The sequence below is a fragment of the Cryptotermes secundus genome, unplaced genomic scaffold, assembly GCF_002891405.2.
Source record: "Cryptotermes secundus unplaced genomic scaffold, Csec_1.0 scaffold557, whole genome shotgun sequence".
NCBI lineage: Eukaryota > Metazoa > Arthropoda > Insecta > Blattodea > Kalotermitidae > Cryptotermes > Cryptotermes secundus.
In genome coordinates this window covers 869525-882941 of record NW_019735564.1, presented here as the reverse complement: position 1 = coordinate 882941, position 13417 = coordinate 869525, and the positions used below count along the sequence as shown (strand labels likewise).

At 38.6% G+C, this 13417-nt stretch overlaps 1 protein-coding gene across 3 annotated transcripts in view; it reads left to right on the top strand.

Moving 5' to 3' along the window:
- The window catches only part of LOC111869610 (cubilin), a 253251-nt gene that overhangs the window by 211524 nt on the left and 28310 nt on the right, over positions 1–13417 (top strand). For all 3 annotated transcript variants that reach the window (XM_033753496.1, XM_023861259.2, XM_023861260.2), the window contains exons 61-63: positions 1476–1638; positions 5197–5414; positions 7619–7702. In XM_033753496.1, the coding sequence (XP_033609387.1) occupies positions 1476–1638; positions 5197–5414; positions 7619–7702 (465 nt within the window). The remainder of the gene's footprint in view (positions 1–1475; positions 1639–5196; positions 5415–7618; positions 7703–13417) is intronic.

Sequence of the window (13417 nt, the reverse complement as noted above, 5' to 3'; positions counted from 1 at the left end):
GTATGTTCCTCACTCTCAAGCAACAAATAATATTATTCCTTGCAAAATTTCCAAGCTTTGCAGAGAATTCTTCGTGTACTTTATGATGAAGACTATTTAATTTAGATTAACATGCAGTGCCTAGGGGAATTTACAGCATTTCACATATATATACATAATGTAACATGGATGGCACGACAGGAAGTAGGGGTCACGTGAACTCTGTGTTTTTACAAATGACGTCACATACCCCCACTCCCCCCACCATTACGCAACGCTCGGTAAACACCCCTCCCTGCTAGGCTGTGATGTCACGCAACAGGCGAGTCCATGCAGCGACTATTGCTAGGCAATGCATAGGCAGAAACACCTGACAACAATACCTGATATCTGTTGCCAAGCAGCAATGTGTTCTCTATGTTCTCTGTGCTGAGCCTAAATAAGGAGCAGCGAACGCTGTTCAGGAGTAGTGAGTACTGAGTTACTAGAGAGAGAGAGTTAGTAGTATTCAGTATGAGTTGAATTGTAGCAGCCACCAAAGCCAGTTAGTATTCAGGGTATCCAGTATGAATTGAAGTCCAGCAGCTATGAGTTGAGTTGTATCGAATGAATGGCAGTGACTCCAGTAGGAGGAGTAATTGTGATACTTCAGATGGTAGTAGTTGTGAAATTGTGAATTGTGTAAGTGTAAGAGCGAATGTGGAATAAATTTGCTAGATCCAAAGCGGCGTGAAGTTATTTGTCGCGCATTACATACACCCAACATGTGACAGTAATTTATTTTTAAATGCTGTTATGGAAAATTTGGCTGGTGGTTAACACAAACTGAAGGATCCAACTGTTGACTATTTTAAAAATTACTGCTGTTATTTGTACCTTACTGTGCAGCATTACTCACATTTACTATAACCAGTCACACTGCATTAGTACTGGTGCCATAACTGGTATCATCATGTCTAATTTTTTACAATTTTTACTACATTTTCTCTATTGAGTATGATGTCAAAATATCATAAACATTAATGTAATAAAGCAAATCAGATAATTTTCTGGTGGCATCATTACTTTGTTTTAGTTCAGTTTAGTGATAATCATTTGTGTCCTCTCCAGTATGAGGCCTATCGAAACTAGTTATGAATGTTGCAAAACAGAATCCTACTGTCGTTTCAGAGATCTTCCCACATTTCTTTTTTCTTCCAGCTTATATTTTAAAACACGTTTTAGAATCCTTGTCAGAACTCATTCTGTCAATATGCTCAGTTGAATAATATAATTTGTAAATATTTTTTGTTCTGATTTTATTCTTCATGAGGAGTGTGTGTAGCTGACCATCTCATTACTCCCTGAACTTTGCCAGGTTATGCTGTGGTGGTAATTATCTGCAGGCTAAAATTCGTTGAACTAATGCATTGCAGTGTGTCACATGGAACCTGCTGACAGTTGTACAGTGAGTGTGTTGTATCACCAAGGGGACAAACAAGTGTCCTTGTTTGCAGGTCCGTGATGGTCCTGGTCCAGTGTCAGAGTTGATTGAACGCATCTGTGGTAACACACTCCCTCCTACCATCACTTCATCATCCAATCAGATGTGGGTGTCATTAACGTCAGAGACTGGAGTTAATGCAAACACATTCAATGCTATTGTCAGTGGGGTTGGTTGTAAGTAAGCTTTATGTACACTTCTAGAGGTTCATAGTAATCAATTCTGTCAGTACACAATGAAGACAAATCAAATACATAAGCACTGATTAGAATTAAACTTAAGAAATTAAGAAATCCTGGTTATTTAAATGAAAGATAGAGAAAATAAATTCAGCTGAAGAAATTAGGAGCGGAGATTGAAATCTAGTCTTACACACTGCATGGTTCATAATAATAGGTGACAGAGCACTCTCCTTACTGAAATTGTATTTCTGTTTTTGGGCAGTGACACCATGTTGTGGTGTGCTGGTTTCCATACATGTCAGATAAATTAGTAAAGTGGCTGACAGAAGAGATTGCCCTCATATTTATGTTACTATACATAAAGCAACTGGGAATTTCGTTTTATTGGTGGACCCAGTTTCTTGAAAATATGAACAGACTAACCCTTAATACTGTTACTTCTTTAATATGAAAACACAAATCTCAACAAATAACCATGAAAATTGTATAGTATTATGTGGGATAGAATGAAAACCTTAGGACTGGCTGGAGACTTTGTAGTTTTCCAAGCGTTAGAATAGCACATTTGAACAGTTTCACATTCTTCCCTAGTCACTATTAATAATTATCCTCCAGTTATCATTCAGAACCTCAAACTATCATACTTGAAACATGTTATGAAATAAGCAGACAGATTTAGTTATTGCTGACTTTTAGTCTCTGTATTCTGTTGTTTTAGATATACACCAGTTACGGGCAATGATATGTAACTTCAGTTTTATACTATTGCAGAAATTTATATTCATGCTGCAAGAAGTTTATATTATTAAGTCTACAGAATTTCAAAGATCTTTTGTAATTTTAATCTTTTTTAATTACTTTTTTCTAGTTTGACTGCCAAATGAAGATCCTTGCTAATCCTATACTGTTGTTTTTTATTTTTATGGATGGTACATGTTACACTCCGTTACCTTATCTCCACACTTAAATTACCATAAGATTAACATGGGTTCAAAATTATTAACAATTCGGAGTTGCAGGATAGCTGTTCAGTTAGCCCACAAATCAGGAATACTGAGTAGAACTCATAAAACCTTTTTTCCTGTTGTATGGATTTCCAGTGCTGCAAATTATATGTCGTTAATGATGCATCTGGGTAATATACATGTAAAATCCGAGAGTAAAATGTAATTGATACTGATACTGACAGCATCGTTGAATGAAAAATTTGGAAAAATATGTCAGAAATTATTGTCATCATCGTCGCCACCACTACCACCATTTTTTTTTCTTTTTGTTCCTTTCCTTTTTCCTTCTTTTATAATGCTCTTCTTATCTTGGGAGAAACTTATGACTGAAGTGCAGATTTCTTTGCATGTTAAACTTAACAGTCATAATCTAAAAATATATATTCCATCTCCTTACCAGATTTCACATGCTTAGCTCAAGTTGTTCATTATTGTTGCTCTCAAACTAAAAGCTGAATATAAATTTTATGCAGTCACTGTGTTGCTTCACATAAAAGAAGTACTTTAACCAGACATTGTGTGTTTCTTTTTAAGATTTGTTTTTGTATGTTATTTCAGGACCCAATATGGTGGGAGTGGGAGTGGCACTGGTGACACTCCCACCTCATCAGTTTCTGCTTCTGCAGTGTTGTTATTATTGATTGTAGGAGATTAAAAATTGTGATATTTATGTGGCCTGCAGTGGCGTAACTTTCATGTTAGTCCTAACTGGGTGATTCAGAAGCTGAAACAACACACACACAGCATGATGATTTCCTAAGCTGCATCCACTTCTTTGTACCAAAGAAATTAGAGATGCCAAGTGCATTTGTGTGTAAAATTATAGAATTTGGATCATAATCATTTCCTGTCTATAGTATGCTCAGAAAGTGGCTTTGACTGTTTTTAATGCTACATGTCACTTTCTTTGCTGTCACTCTGTACTCAGGAATCCCTCTGGTGGGTCTCAGTTTTATTTATCAAAAAAGCATGGTATGGTGGGTTGTGGTACAAAAATAAAATCACACTGTGTTATGTAAGAACCAGTGACAGTGTCCATGTACCATAGTTTCTACAATGATCATTCTCTTGCTTTTATCGAACTAGTTAGCATTCTGGACATAGTGATTTTGAATTCTTGCCGGGAAGTGCTGTTGTAAGATTTCAATGATGTAATATAAATATACATGTATGAGTATGTTAGAATGAATATATACACTATAGTAGCTTATGTGGGGGCACACAGTAGCGTAGTTGGTTGAGGGGCTGTGCTACAAGCCGGAAGGTCGCAGGTTCAAGTCCCGACGAGGTCATTAGATTTTTTCAGTTGACCTAATCCTTCCAGCCTCACTAGGCCCTGGGGTTTACTTAGCCTCTAACAGAACTGAGTACCAGTAATTAATTAAATAATTTTTCCTGGGGAGTAAAGCGCGGCCGTTGCTGACGACCTTACCGCCATCTATGAGCCGATTGTCTAGAAAATGTGGGACCCTCAACGTCTCACAACCCTATGGGCCTTCACGGCCTGGTACAGGGGTAGCTTTACTTTCTTTTACAGCGGCTTGTGTATAAACTATTTTTTCTTCATCCTTCTGTTATTGTTGTTGCTGTTGTCATCACTGTTGAGAGAAAATATAACAGACTGACATTTTTTCAAGAATGAGTAATAGGTGGTTAGAGTAACAGACAAATGAAATATTGAATTTGAAAAGGGCTATTTGAAAACACACACACACATATATATATGAAAAATATCTAAACACCAATAATTTGAAAAGTAAGTAACTTAACAAACTAATGAAATGAAAAAGCAGAACTGAACAAATCCCCATTTTTTTGTCACATGTTTTGAAGTGCTCTTAACCCTTACACTGCTGCAGTCGACATATGTCAATCTCTGAAAAATGTGGCATCCTTGCTGCGATCGACAAAACCTGTATTGCAACTGTAGAGTTTCAAATCTCGGGTTTCTTTGCACCAATCTCATTCAGACTTGGTGGGTGCATAGAGTCATCTATTGGGAACATAATTAAGCATCATTCATTTCAATGGCTGCATTCTTCTGCCCTCTAGCTTAAGAAATGTAAAAGGTTGCATCTGCACAGTGAGGCGCGTGCTCTGTGGTTGTGTGACGCGGGTATTTCACAGGGCTAGTAAAAATGGCTTCATATAGTGTGTGGTGCTTTCTGTAATGATTTAATTAAGTTGTGGACTTTGGTCAACATGTGGCGTAGTGATAAGACTAGGATATTGAATTATGTACTTTTTATTTATTTATTTATTTTTTTTTATTTATTTTATTATTTATTTATTTATTATTTTATTTATTTAGATTTATTCAAAAATAATTCAGCACAGAGGGTACTGAGAGTTACTTAACATACTAGCAGGGAAAGGGTTAACACATAGACATTTACAGAGTTGTGACATGAACTAATATCATCACGCACACTGTGTAATACTGTGCTTTGGGATCTCATTTCTCAGATCATGCATGAAACTCCATCACACTTTACTTGACAGTTTCAGGGAATAGAAACAAATGTAAGCTATGTTGAATGTGCAGCTGTGTGTGGGTCACCCATACGGAATGTGACCAGTGTGCCACAGGATCTAATATCCCCAGGCTACCCATCCAGTTATCCTGCTAATGCAAGATGCCGTTGGATCCTCACCAGTAATGAGTATCGGCGGTTTGATCTGCATTTTGTCGATTTAGATATTGAAGCCAGTACCAACTGCACTGCAGATTATTTGACAATAGAGGATGTCCATGTTCCATATGTAAGTACAGAATGGCAAGAGTGGAAAAGGCACACTTGCAATATCTGTTGAAGTTTTCTATGCTCAGAATGAAATTTCTGAAACCTTTTAACCGTTTGTAAGTTGATAAACATATTTCTCTGGTGTAAGTTTTGAGGTTTTCATGGCGATGACTGTTTTGGCCAACGTTTCGGAGGAACGTCGGCCAAAACGAAGAATACACAGCGCCTAAACCCAGAAGACGACTTTCTTCATATTTCTACTGGTTTGATATACTATTTCTAGTTTAAATTTTGAACCTATGAAAGCACATCGTGAGTTAATACAATCATATTTTAGAACTTTTAAGAATTGTTATTTTTAGCCTCTGGAGCTTGGATAGCATAGTTGGTATAGTGACTAGCTATGGACTTGGATGATCAAGAGGTTGGAGTTTGAGTCCCAGTAGTGTCAAGAACTTTCTCTTCTCCAAAATGTCCAGACTGGCTCTGAGGTCCACCCAACGTTTTATCCAGTGGGTACTGGGGGCTTTTTCCCAGGGGGTAAAGCAACAGGGGCATGAAACTGGCCACTCACCTCCAACTATTACTGAGGTCAGGAAAATGTAAATCTATACATTCACTCTGCCATATGCCTTCATGACATGGTGCTAAATTAGTTAAGCACAAGGAAAACTTGACCTTTTCTACCTTTACACAGACTTTAACCCTTTCATACTCAAATAATAGGAAGAAGGACATGTTTAGAGATGATAAATTTCTCAAAAAGACATTATTCAGGTGACATTAAAGAATCAGCTACTTTTTATTATGTTTTTATTTATTTTTAATTTTTATTGTATTTTATTTTGTATTTTTTGCTTTTCATATACATCTATAGTAGAAATGAATAATAAATTGTCACTTTCAACAGAGGCTTTCATGTCCATTCAGTACAGGATTCAAGTGCCTTTTACTTTAATATGATAAGGCCAGTGAATATGTCATACCTTGCCATGTTACTGTGCAATCAGAGACTGAGAGAATTATGTTTGACATTCATGATGTATCCTTGTATGATAGAGCCGAAACGAAGATAAAATTATACGTTACACTCCATTTATTTCCAGATAATTGATTTAACTCATAATGAACGAAAAATCATCTTACATCATTGATTATTCATATAACTGTTATTCTGTTCATTTCAGAATCACAGCACAGGAAATTAAGCCATAATTAAGGTGTTTGTTTCTAATTTTTCATCCATTTACTTAACTGAACGCTAAATGACTCAGTCCAGTAGCTTAATATGAATAAATCATTTTGCTTTCTTAGCATAACACACATGAAATTCGATCCAGTAATAATCACAAAGATTCTTGGAAGAAATTGGAATGCATCTCTTAAATATTTCAATCCAGTTTTCATCCATTTACTTAACTGAATGATAAATGACTCAGTTCAGTAGCCTGAAATGCATAAATCATTTTGCTTTCTTAGTGGCGTAACACTTATGAAATTTGATCCAGTAATAATCACAACAATTCTTGGGAGAAATTGGAATGCTTCTCTTTTAAATATTTCAGTCCAAATAATGAAGCCAGAAGGAACTGTGAATTAATAATTATAGAAATCAGTGATCCATATTTATATGTAACTTTTGCCTGTACGGATTCCAGTTTACCAATTGTAATCTCAGTCACCATTACAATGTTTGTAATTGTTAATGTGTGAATAAATGTCTCATATGATATTTGTAGATACATTTATGATAACTCCAGAAAAAATTCACATTCATAGTTCCAGTGGTTCTTTAGTTATATCCATTAAGGAGAAAGCTAAATAATGATTCTGCACTTTGAGCAGAAGTTTGGTATTTTTAACACTTTTTCCACACAAATATTTGGATCATGTATTAAATATCACTGGTGCCACTGCCAGTGCAGAAATTCATGAAACCGCCTTATTGATATTATTGATGGTAGGAAATTAGGAAGTACAAAGGTAGAATAACTGTCAAGTGGCAAGATGTTTTTAAAGTTTTCATAGCTCTGTCCTTATGAATTGAGGAACACAGGCTAATAAGAATAAAACAAACTCACATTTCTAAGGTTGCAAGGCTTGTCACTTTGATATTGTTCTAATTGATAAATTTGTTAACAGGTGAAAAGGATTGGATGCTGCACTAGGCGTCTGAATGTGAGAAAAAAAACTGTCTTTCTGAAGTTTCCTTACACTTTGCAGGGTCATAATGTGATCACAGAAGGACTTGGCCAGAATTATGTCTTCAACGGTGGTGCACCAGACCGTTACCACTCCTTTTCCAATGTAAGTGATAATATGAATCAGTAACCTCAGTTCTGAGGTTTGGCACTGCTACTGGCTGCCTCAAAATGTCTCAACAAGCCTGTAATGTCCAGTTGTAATACTGGGCTTTGCTTTTCAAAATGATCATGATAATGCCACAGTCTTTGTTTTATATGAAAGTGTTCGTATAGTCCTTAGTAATTTGCAGATATCAGAGTTTTCAAATTGGGGTTCCAGTTCTTTTATTAGTTAGTTGGTGTTTTATTTAAAATTATTTGTCTGTTATATTAGTGACATGGTATAAAATGATAAGTTACATAAGGGTTGTCAGATATTAATTCTGTATGATTGAAGTATTGACCTGTTGCAGCTTAAATATTGCAACATGTTCANTTCATCGTCAGTCTACGAGCTAGTCACATCAAGCAAATTCACCCAGCAGGCTTCGTCGCCAGCGCTCGGTCTTCGGAGACATCGGCAGGCTGCGCCGGGCACGGCTGCCTCGGCCCTCCAGCGCTCTCACACCCGACTCACTGGGGCACCGCGCCTGGACTCGCCGGTGGTCGTGTTACGGTCCGACCCACTGGGCCTCTGGCGTAGCCACTGCCTCATGGCTCCTGCGACCGCGCTCAACGACTAGCCTTTTCACCTGCCATTCACCGTAACTAGCCTTTCTCCTTACCGGCGCGCGCTGCGCTACCTCACCGGTCCATCATCTCAGCAGCCACGGTCCTTTTCAGGGCCAACAAACTGTTCCAAAGAAGTGGGTTGTCATAGGAGTAGCGACAAGACCACACTCATCGACAAGAACCCCACAGAAGTATTGACCTGTTGTATCTTAAATATTGCAACATGTTCGTGGAAGGATTGGAAACACTATAAATCTTAGTAAATATAATCAGTCTCCTGACTGATACTTGAATTCAGTACTTCCTGAATACAAGGCAAGAGTGCAAACTGCTACACTATGATAATTAAATTGGAATTGAAATTTTCCCAACATTGAATGTTCTCTGAGTACACATTTCAGTGAAAATGTATAAAAAAGGTGGAACCATCCTTCTTGTATTCAGGAAAATCCGTAAGCCTTCTGGTACTGTCCAGTTTTTCCTAGTGTTCTTATTATTTTACAGTTGAATTTCGAAAAATGCAAATTCATCTAGAATGACTTTATTAAGTCTTTTATGTGAGAACACAAAAGATTCAGCACCATTAATCCAAAATCATGTCACTAGGTTTAGTTAAAATTTAGTTCAGCGCAGTGCACATGCTATCAACCTATTTCCCTGAGGTCCATTCTGTTATTTCCCTTCGGTCTTTTCACNATAAGAACATGCTGGATAAGATGCTGGATGACCTTGGGGACAGAAGAGGATACTGTCATTTGAAGGAGAAAGCTCTAGATCGCATTAAGTGGAGGAATTGTTTTGGAAGAGACTGTGGACCTGTCGTCCCGACAGATTACTGATGATGATGATGATGATGATGATGATGATGGAGCATATTGAGGCTGGGATACAGGTTGGATAACTGAGAAACTGGGGTTTGATTCTCAGCAGGGGTAAGAGATTTTCTCTTCCCTGGTGTGTCCACACTGGCTCTTGGGATAACTCAGCCTTCTGTGGAGTTGGTAGAAGGACTCCTTCCCTTGGTGTAAAGCCACTGGAATGCAAAGCTGTCAGGTCATCTACATGTAATGCCCATACACCTTCAGGCATGGTGCTTAATTAAGCACAAGGGAAAGTTTACTTTTAATAGGTTAGGTAATCTTGATGTTAAATTATGAGGTTAGTTGATATTACTGTTTTCTTAGCTATGAATCTTTATCGTTTATTGGTATAATACAGTCATTTGCCTGAAGATGGGAATAAAGTCCATTCTTATTATTCTGTCACAAAAAATGGCCAATTTCCCAAACAATTGTTGTTATAAGAATATCGTCATGTGACTGACTATAGAAAGGTAATTGGATTTATTGGTCTCTTAAAGATTGTAACTACAGGTAACTCTAGCACTGTCACTAATTCACACATTCTGCAGTTCACTACAGCACACACTAAGTCTTTTTGGTCTGGTCTGCTTTCACTGGTTGTCTGGTAACAGTTTCCATCAGCATAAATTTCTCAGCTTCTGTGTTCAGCGGCCTCTGTCCTCACTCGCTGTTGTCTGTTCACAACAAGACAGTGTTGCTTTGCAATGGCTTGCAACAACCAGGGCTCCTCTACCTCCCATGCCTCCAACAGGGGCGACTGTCTGCAATGACTTTTGACAGGTCTGTCTCCCAACTGCTAACTGCAGATTGAAGACTGTCCAAACTGACTGGCTTATTCCATTGGCCCTTCTGGCATAGTCTCGGGATGGACTCAGCAGAAAATGTCTTATCTGTTGCAGTTCTTCTATTGTTGCCTGACATGACTATCATTGTAGACTGCATAGAAAACAGTGGGTCATGTGTTGTTACCATGATGTTTCCTAGCAATGGCTGTGACTGCTGAAAACAGTTACACACAGCACAAAAGAAAGAAACCAACACACCAAACAGTATACACCAAACATGTGTGCACAACAGAAGTAACCATGGCATGAAAATCTAAAAGTAACTTAACATATTTTATAATTATCTTAGATTAAACATAAAATGCAGATTACAACAGCATAACAACAGAGCAACAGTTTTTATCTACAATCTTATACACCTGATGATGGCCAGTTAAGCCAAAATGTGGTGTTAAATTAATCAATAATAAGAAGAGACAGAGAGCCCTTCAAAGTGTGAAATTCAAAATATTATCATGTGTTAAGAGTAGCTCTCTACAGGGTTTGGTTGGATATTTGATTTATTGACCACTTATGGATCATAACTAGAAGTAATTATAACAGTCTATGGCGCCACAGTATGGTGGCCCAGAATGAAACTCAAGACAAGCAAGGCAGAACTTAGCAAACTGCAAAAGTTGGCTTGCTTAGGTATCACAGGAGCAATTCGAACATCTCCAACAGCTGCACTGGAGATACTCCTTGGACTCCCCCCACTGCATATACAGTTGGAGGCAGAGGCCAGGGCAGGAATCTACCATCTCCAATGCAATGATCAATGGAAACCTAGATCCGATGGTTTCGGCCATGCATACATAACTCAGAACATGAAAAAAGAACCCATATTACAAATGGGGTCTGACAAAATGATACTGAGATTGGATCTGGTGTGTACTGCTATGCCACAAAGTGGAAACTTAGTTTCAGCCTTTGGCAGTACACAGCAGTATTCCAGGTAGAAGTATGTGCCATTATGGCATGTATTATGGAGAATTTAGATAGGAACTATAGAAATAGGAACATCTTCATTCTATCTGACAGCCAAGCTGCACTTAAAGCGCTTGACAAACACCAGATCAACTCAAAATTGGTCTGGGATTGCCACCAAACCCTCATGGAACTGGCCAAACATAACAGGGTACAACTGATGTGGGTGCTGGGGCATGAGGGTATTACTGGAAACAAAACAGCAGACCAATTAGCTAAAACTGGAGCTGAACATCTGCTTATAGGACCTGACCCAGCCTGTGGCATCTCTATAGGAGTTGCCAGACAGGCAATCTGGGACTGGACAAATATGAAGCACAAGAAATACTGGGGATTCTTGACTGGACTCAGGCAAGCAAAGGTACTCATACAAGGACCCTCAGCTAAGAGAGCGAAGGAACTGTTGAAGTTAAACAGGAACTAGCTACGATGGGTGGTGGGACTGCTTACAGGACACTGTTGCCTTAAAGGACACCTCTTCAAACTGGGACTAAGTGATAGTCCCACTTGTGGGATGTGTCCAGAAGAAAATGATACAGCCACACATATCCTGTGCGAATGGGAGGCCTTAGCTTATTTAAGACTACGTCACTTGGGTCAATACTTTATGGAACCAAGTGACTATTTCGACACCCCCACGTACAAAATCCTACACTTCATTGGAAGCGCAAGATTGCTGAGGAGATAATCAAAAGGGGAAGCACAATAGACCACTGTAGGTCACAGTGCAAGGGCCAAGAAGGCCTACCCCTCATACATTCATTCATTCAACTATAACAGTCTGATGGAATTACACACTCCAAATACCACACTAACTACAGCGTACATAAAGTCTTTTCAGTCTTCAGTAGTCATTTCCTGGCAGTGGATTTTAACACAGTAATTCTAGCAGTCTCACTGAATTACACATTTGAAATATTGCTGTAACTACAGCACACATGAATTCTTCTCTGTCTTCACTAGATGTTTCCTGGTAATGGATTTTAACAGAGGAGATTCTTTAGCTTCTGTGCTAACTGCACTGACTAAGTCTTCTTGTCACAGGCTCCCTTCAATTCTCTAAGTGCTTCAACTGACTAACTGGCAGGCTGGCACCGATTATCACACTAACCTCCTAGTTTTCTCTCCACAGACTGACTTTCAACTAACTGTAGCTCTAAGTCTAAGTCATGTGTTACGATCGATGGTTAGTCAGCCAGTCTCTCTTGGAATAAAGCACCCATCTAGGGCTTATGACCACGTTTTTATGACTGTCAGGCAGTTGTGGGTTTGTTGATGTGGGACTCTCTCGCTGACAAGAGGACGGGTCTGTCATATAGAATTCTTCCTGAGCCTCACCACCGCAGTCATTCTTGGGTCTGAGTCCCATGGGAATTGGCGACCATATTTTAATGTTTCAGATTCAAAACTTCCCTTTTCGTCATCTCCTGTGACTCGCAGAGCTACAGTGGTGGTATTCGACCCTGCCTTGGCTGGTGTCCTCGTTATATAACCCCTTTGCACAGACCAAGTAGAAAACATTGTTTCCAACAGTTCCTCTGTTGTGGCTCAGTTGTTGCTTGTTAAGAATCTTCTGCCTGAAGCAATGGCTGTTGTCTTGTTGTTTGTTTCATGGTTGTTGCCTAGAAACGGGTCTGTACACCACAATATGAACAAAATTGCACAGGGATAGCGGAGTGTGAGTGCTAAAATTGGAATACACAGTGCAACAGATGCTGCAACACAATATTTTGAGTTAAGTACTGAGGTGCATGTGTGCCCAACAGAATCCCATTCACCAGAGACTGAGAATAATGCACAGCTTGGCCATTTTATGATATTTGGGAAACCACAAAATATGATAGCCAAGTTGTTCCTTATTGTCCCACTAAGGGATGCTGTCATGATGTAAATGAAAATCCTCAGAGTGAATATTTTACATGCATCATTATCAACCACATATGAAAGTCATAACGTTTTCCGCACCGAGAACAAATCCTGCTTACCTCTGAGGTTCATAACTCTCTTCATATTTGCCCAGATATATAAGCTACACCCCCACCAAAGTATATGACCCTTAAATGAAATAAATGTCATATGCATTTACATCATTACAGACAGCAATCAGAAAATCCCAGAGTAAGCCAGCTTGATGTTGCTCCTTGTAGGTACATACATTATTTGAAACATGGTAATTTAACTCTTTTAAGCCCAGTGGCTACTCTATGTACCACCTGCTATAACATACCAGAACCCTACATTTTGCCCATGGAGTGTATTTGAGTGTTTTTTATGGTTATCACAATTAATAGCGATTGGTTTTTCCATTCACTAGTGATATGAGAGTTGGTACTTGGAATATTAGAAGTATGTATAGGGCAGGTTCAATCAGGGCAGTGGCAGAAGTAGTCTCAAAATATAAGTTAGATTTACTTGGAGTACAGGAGGCCAGAT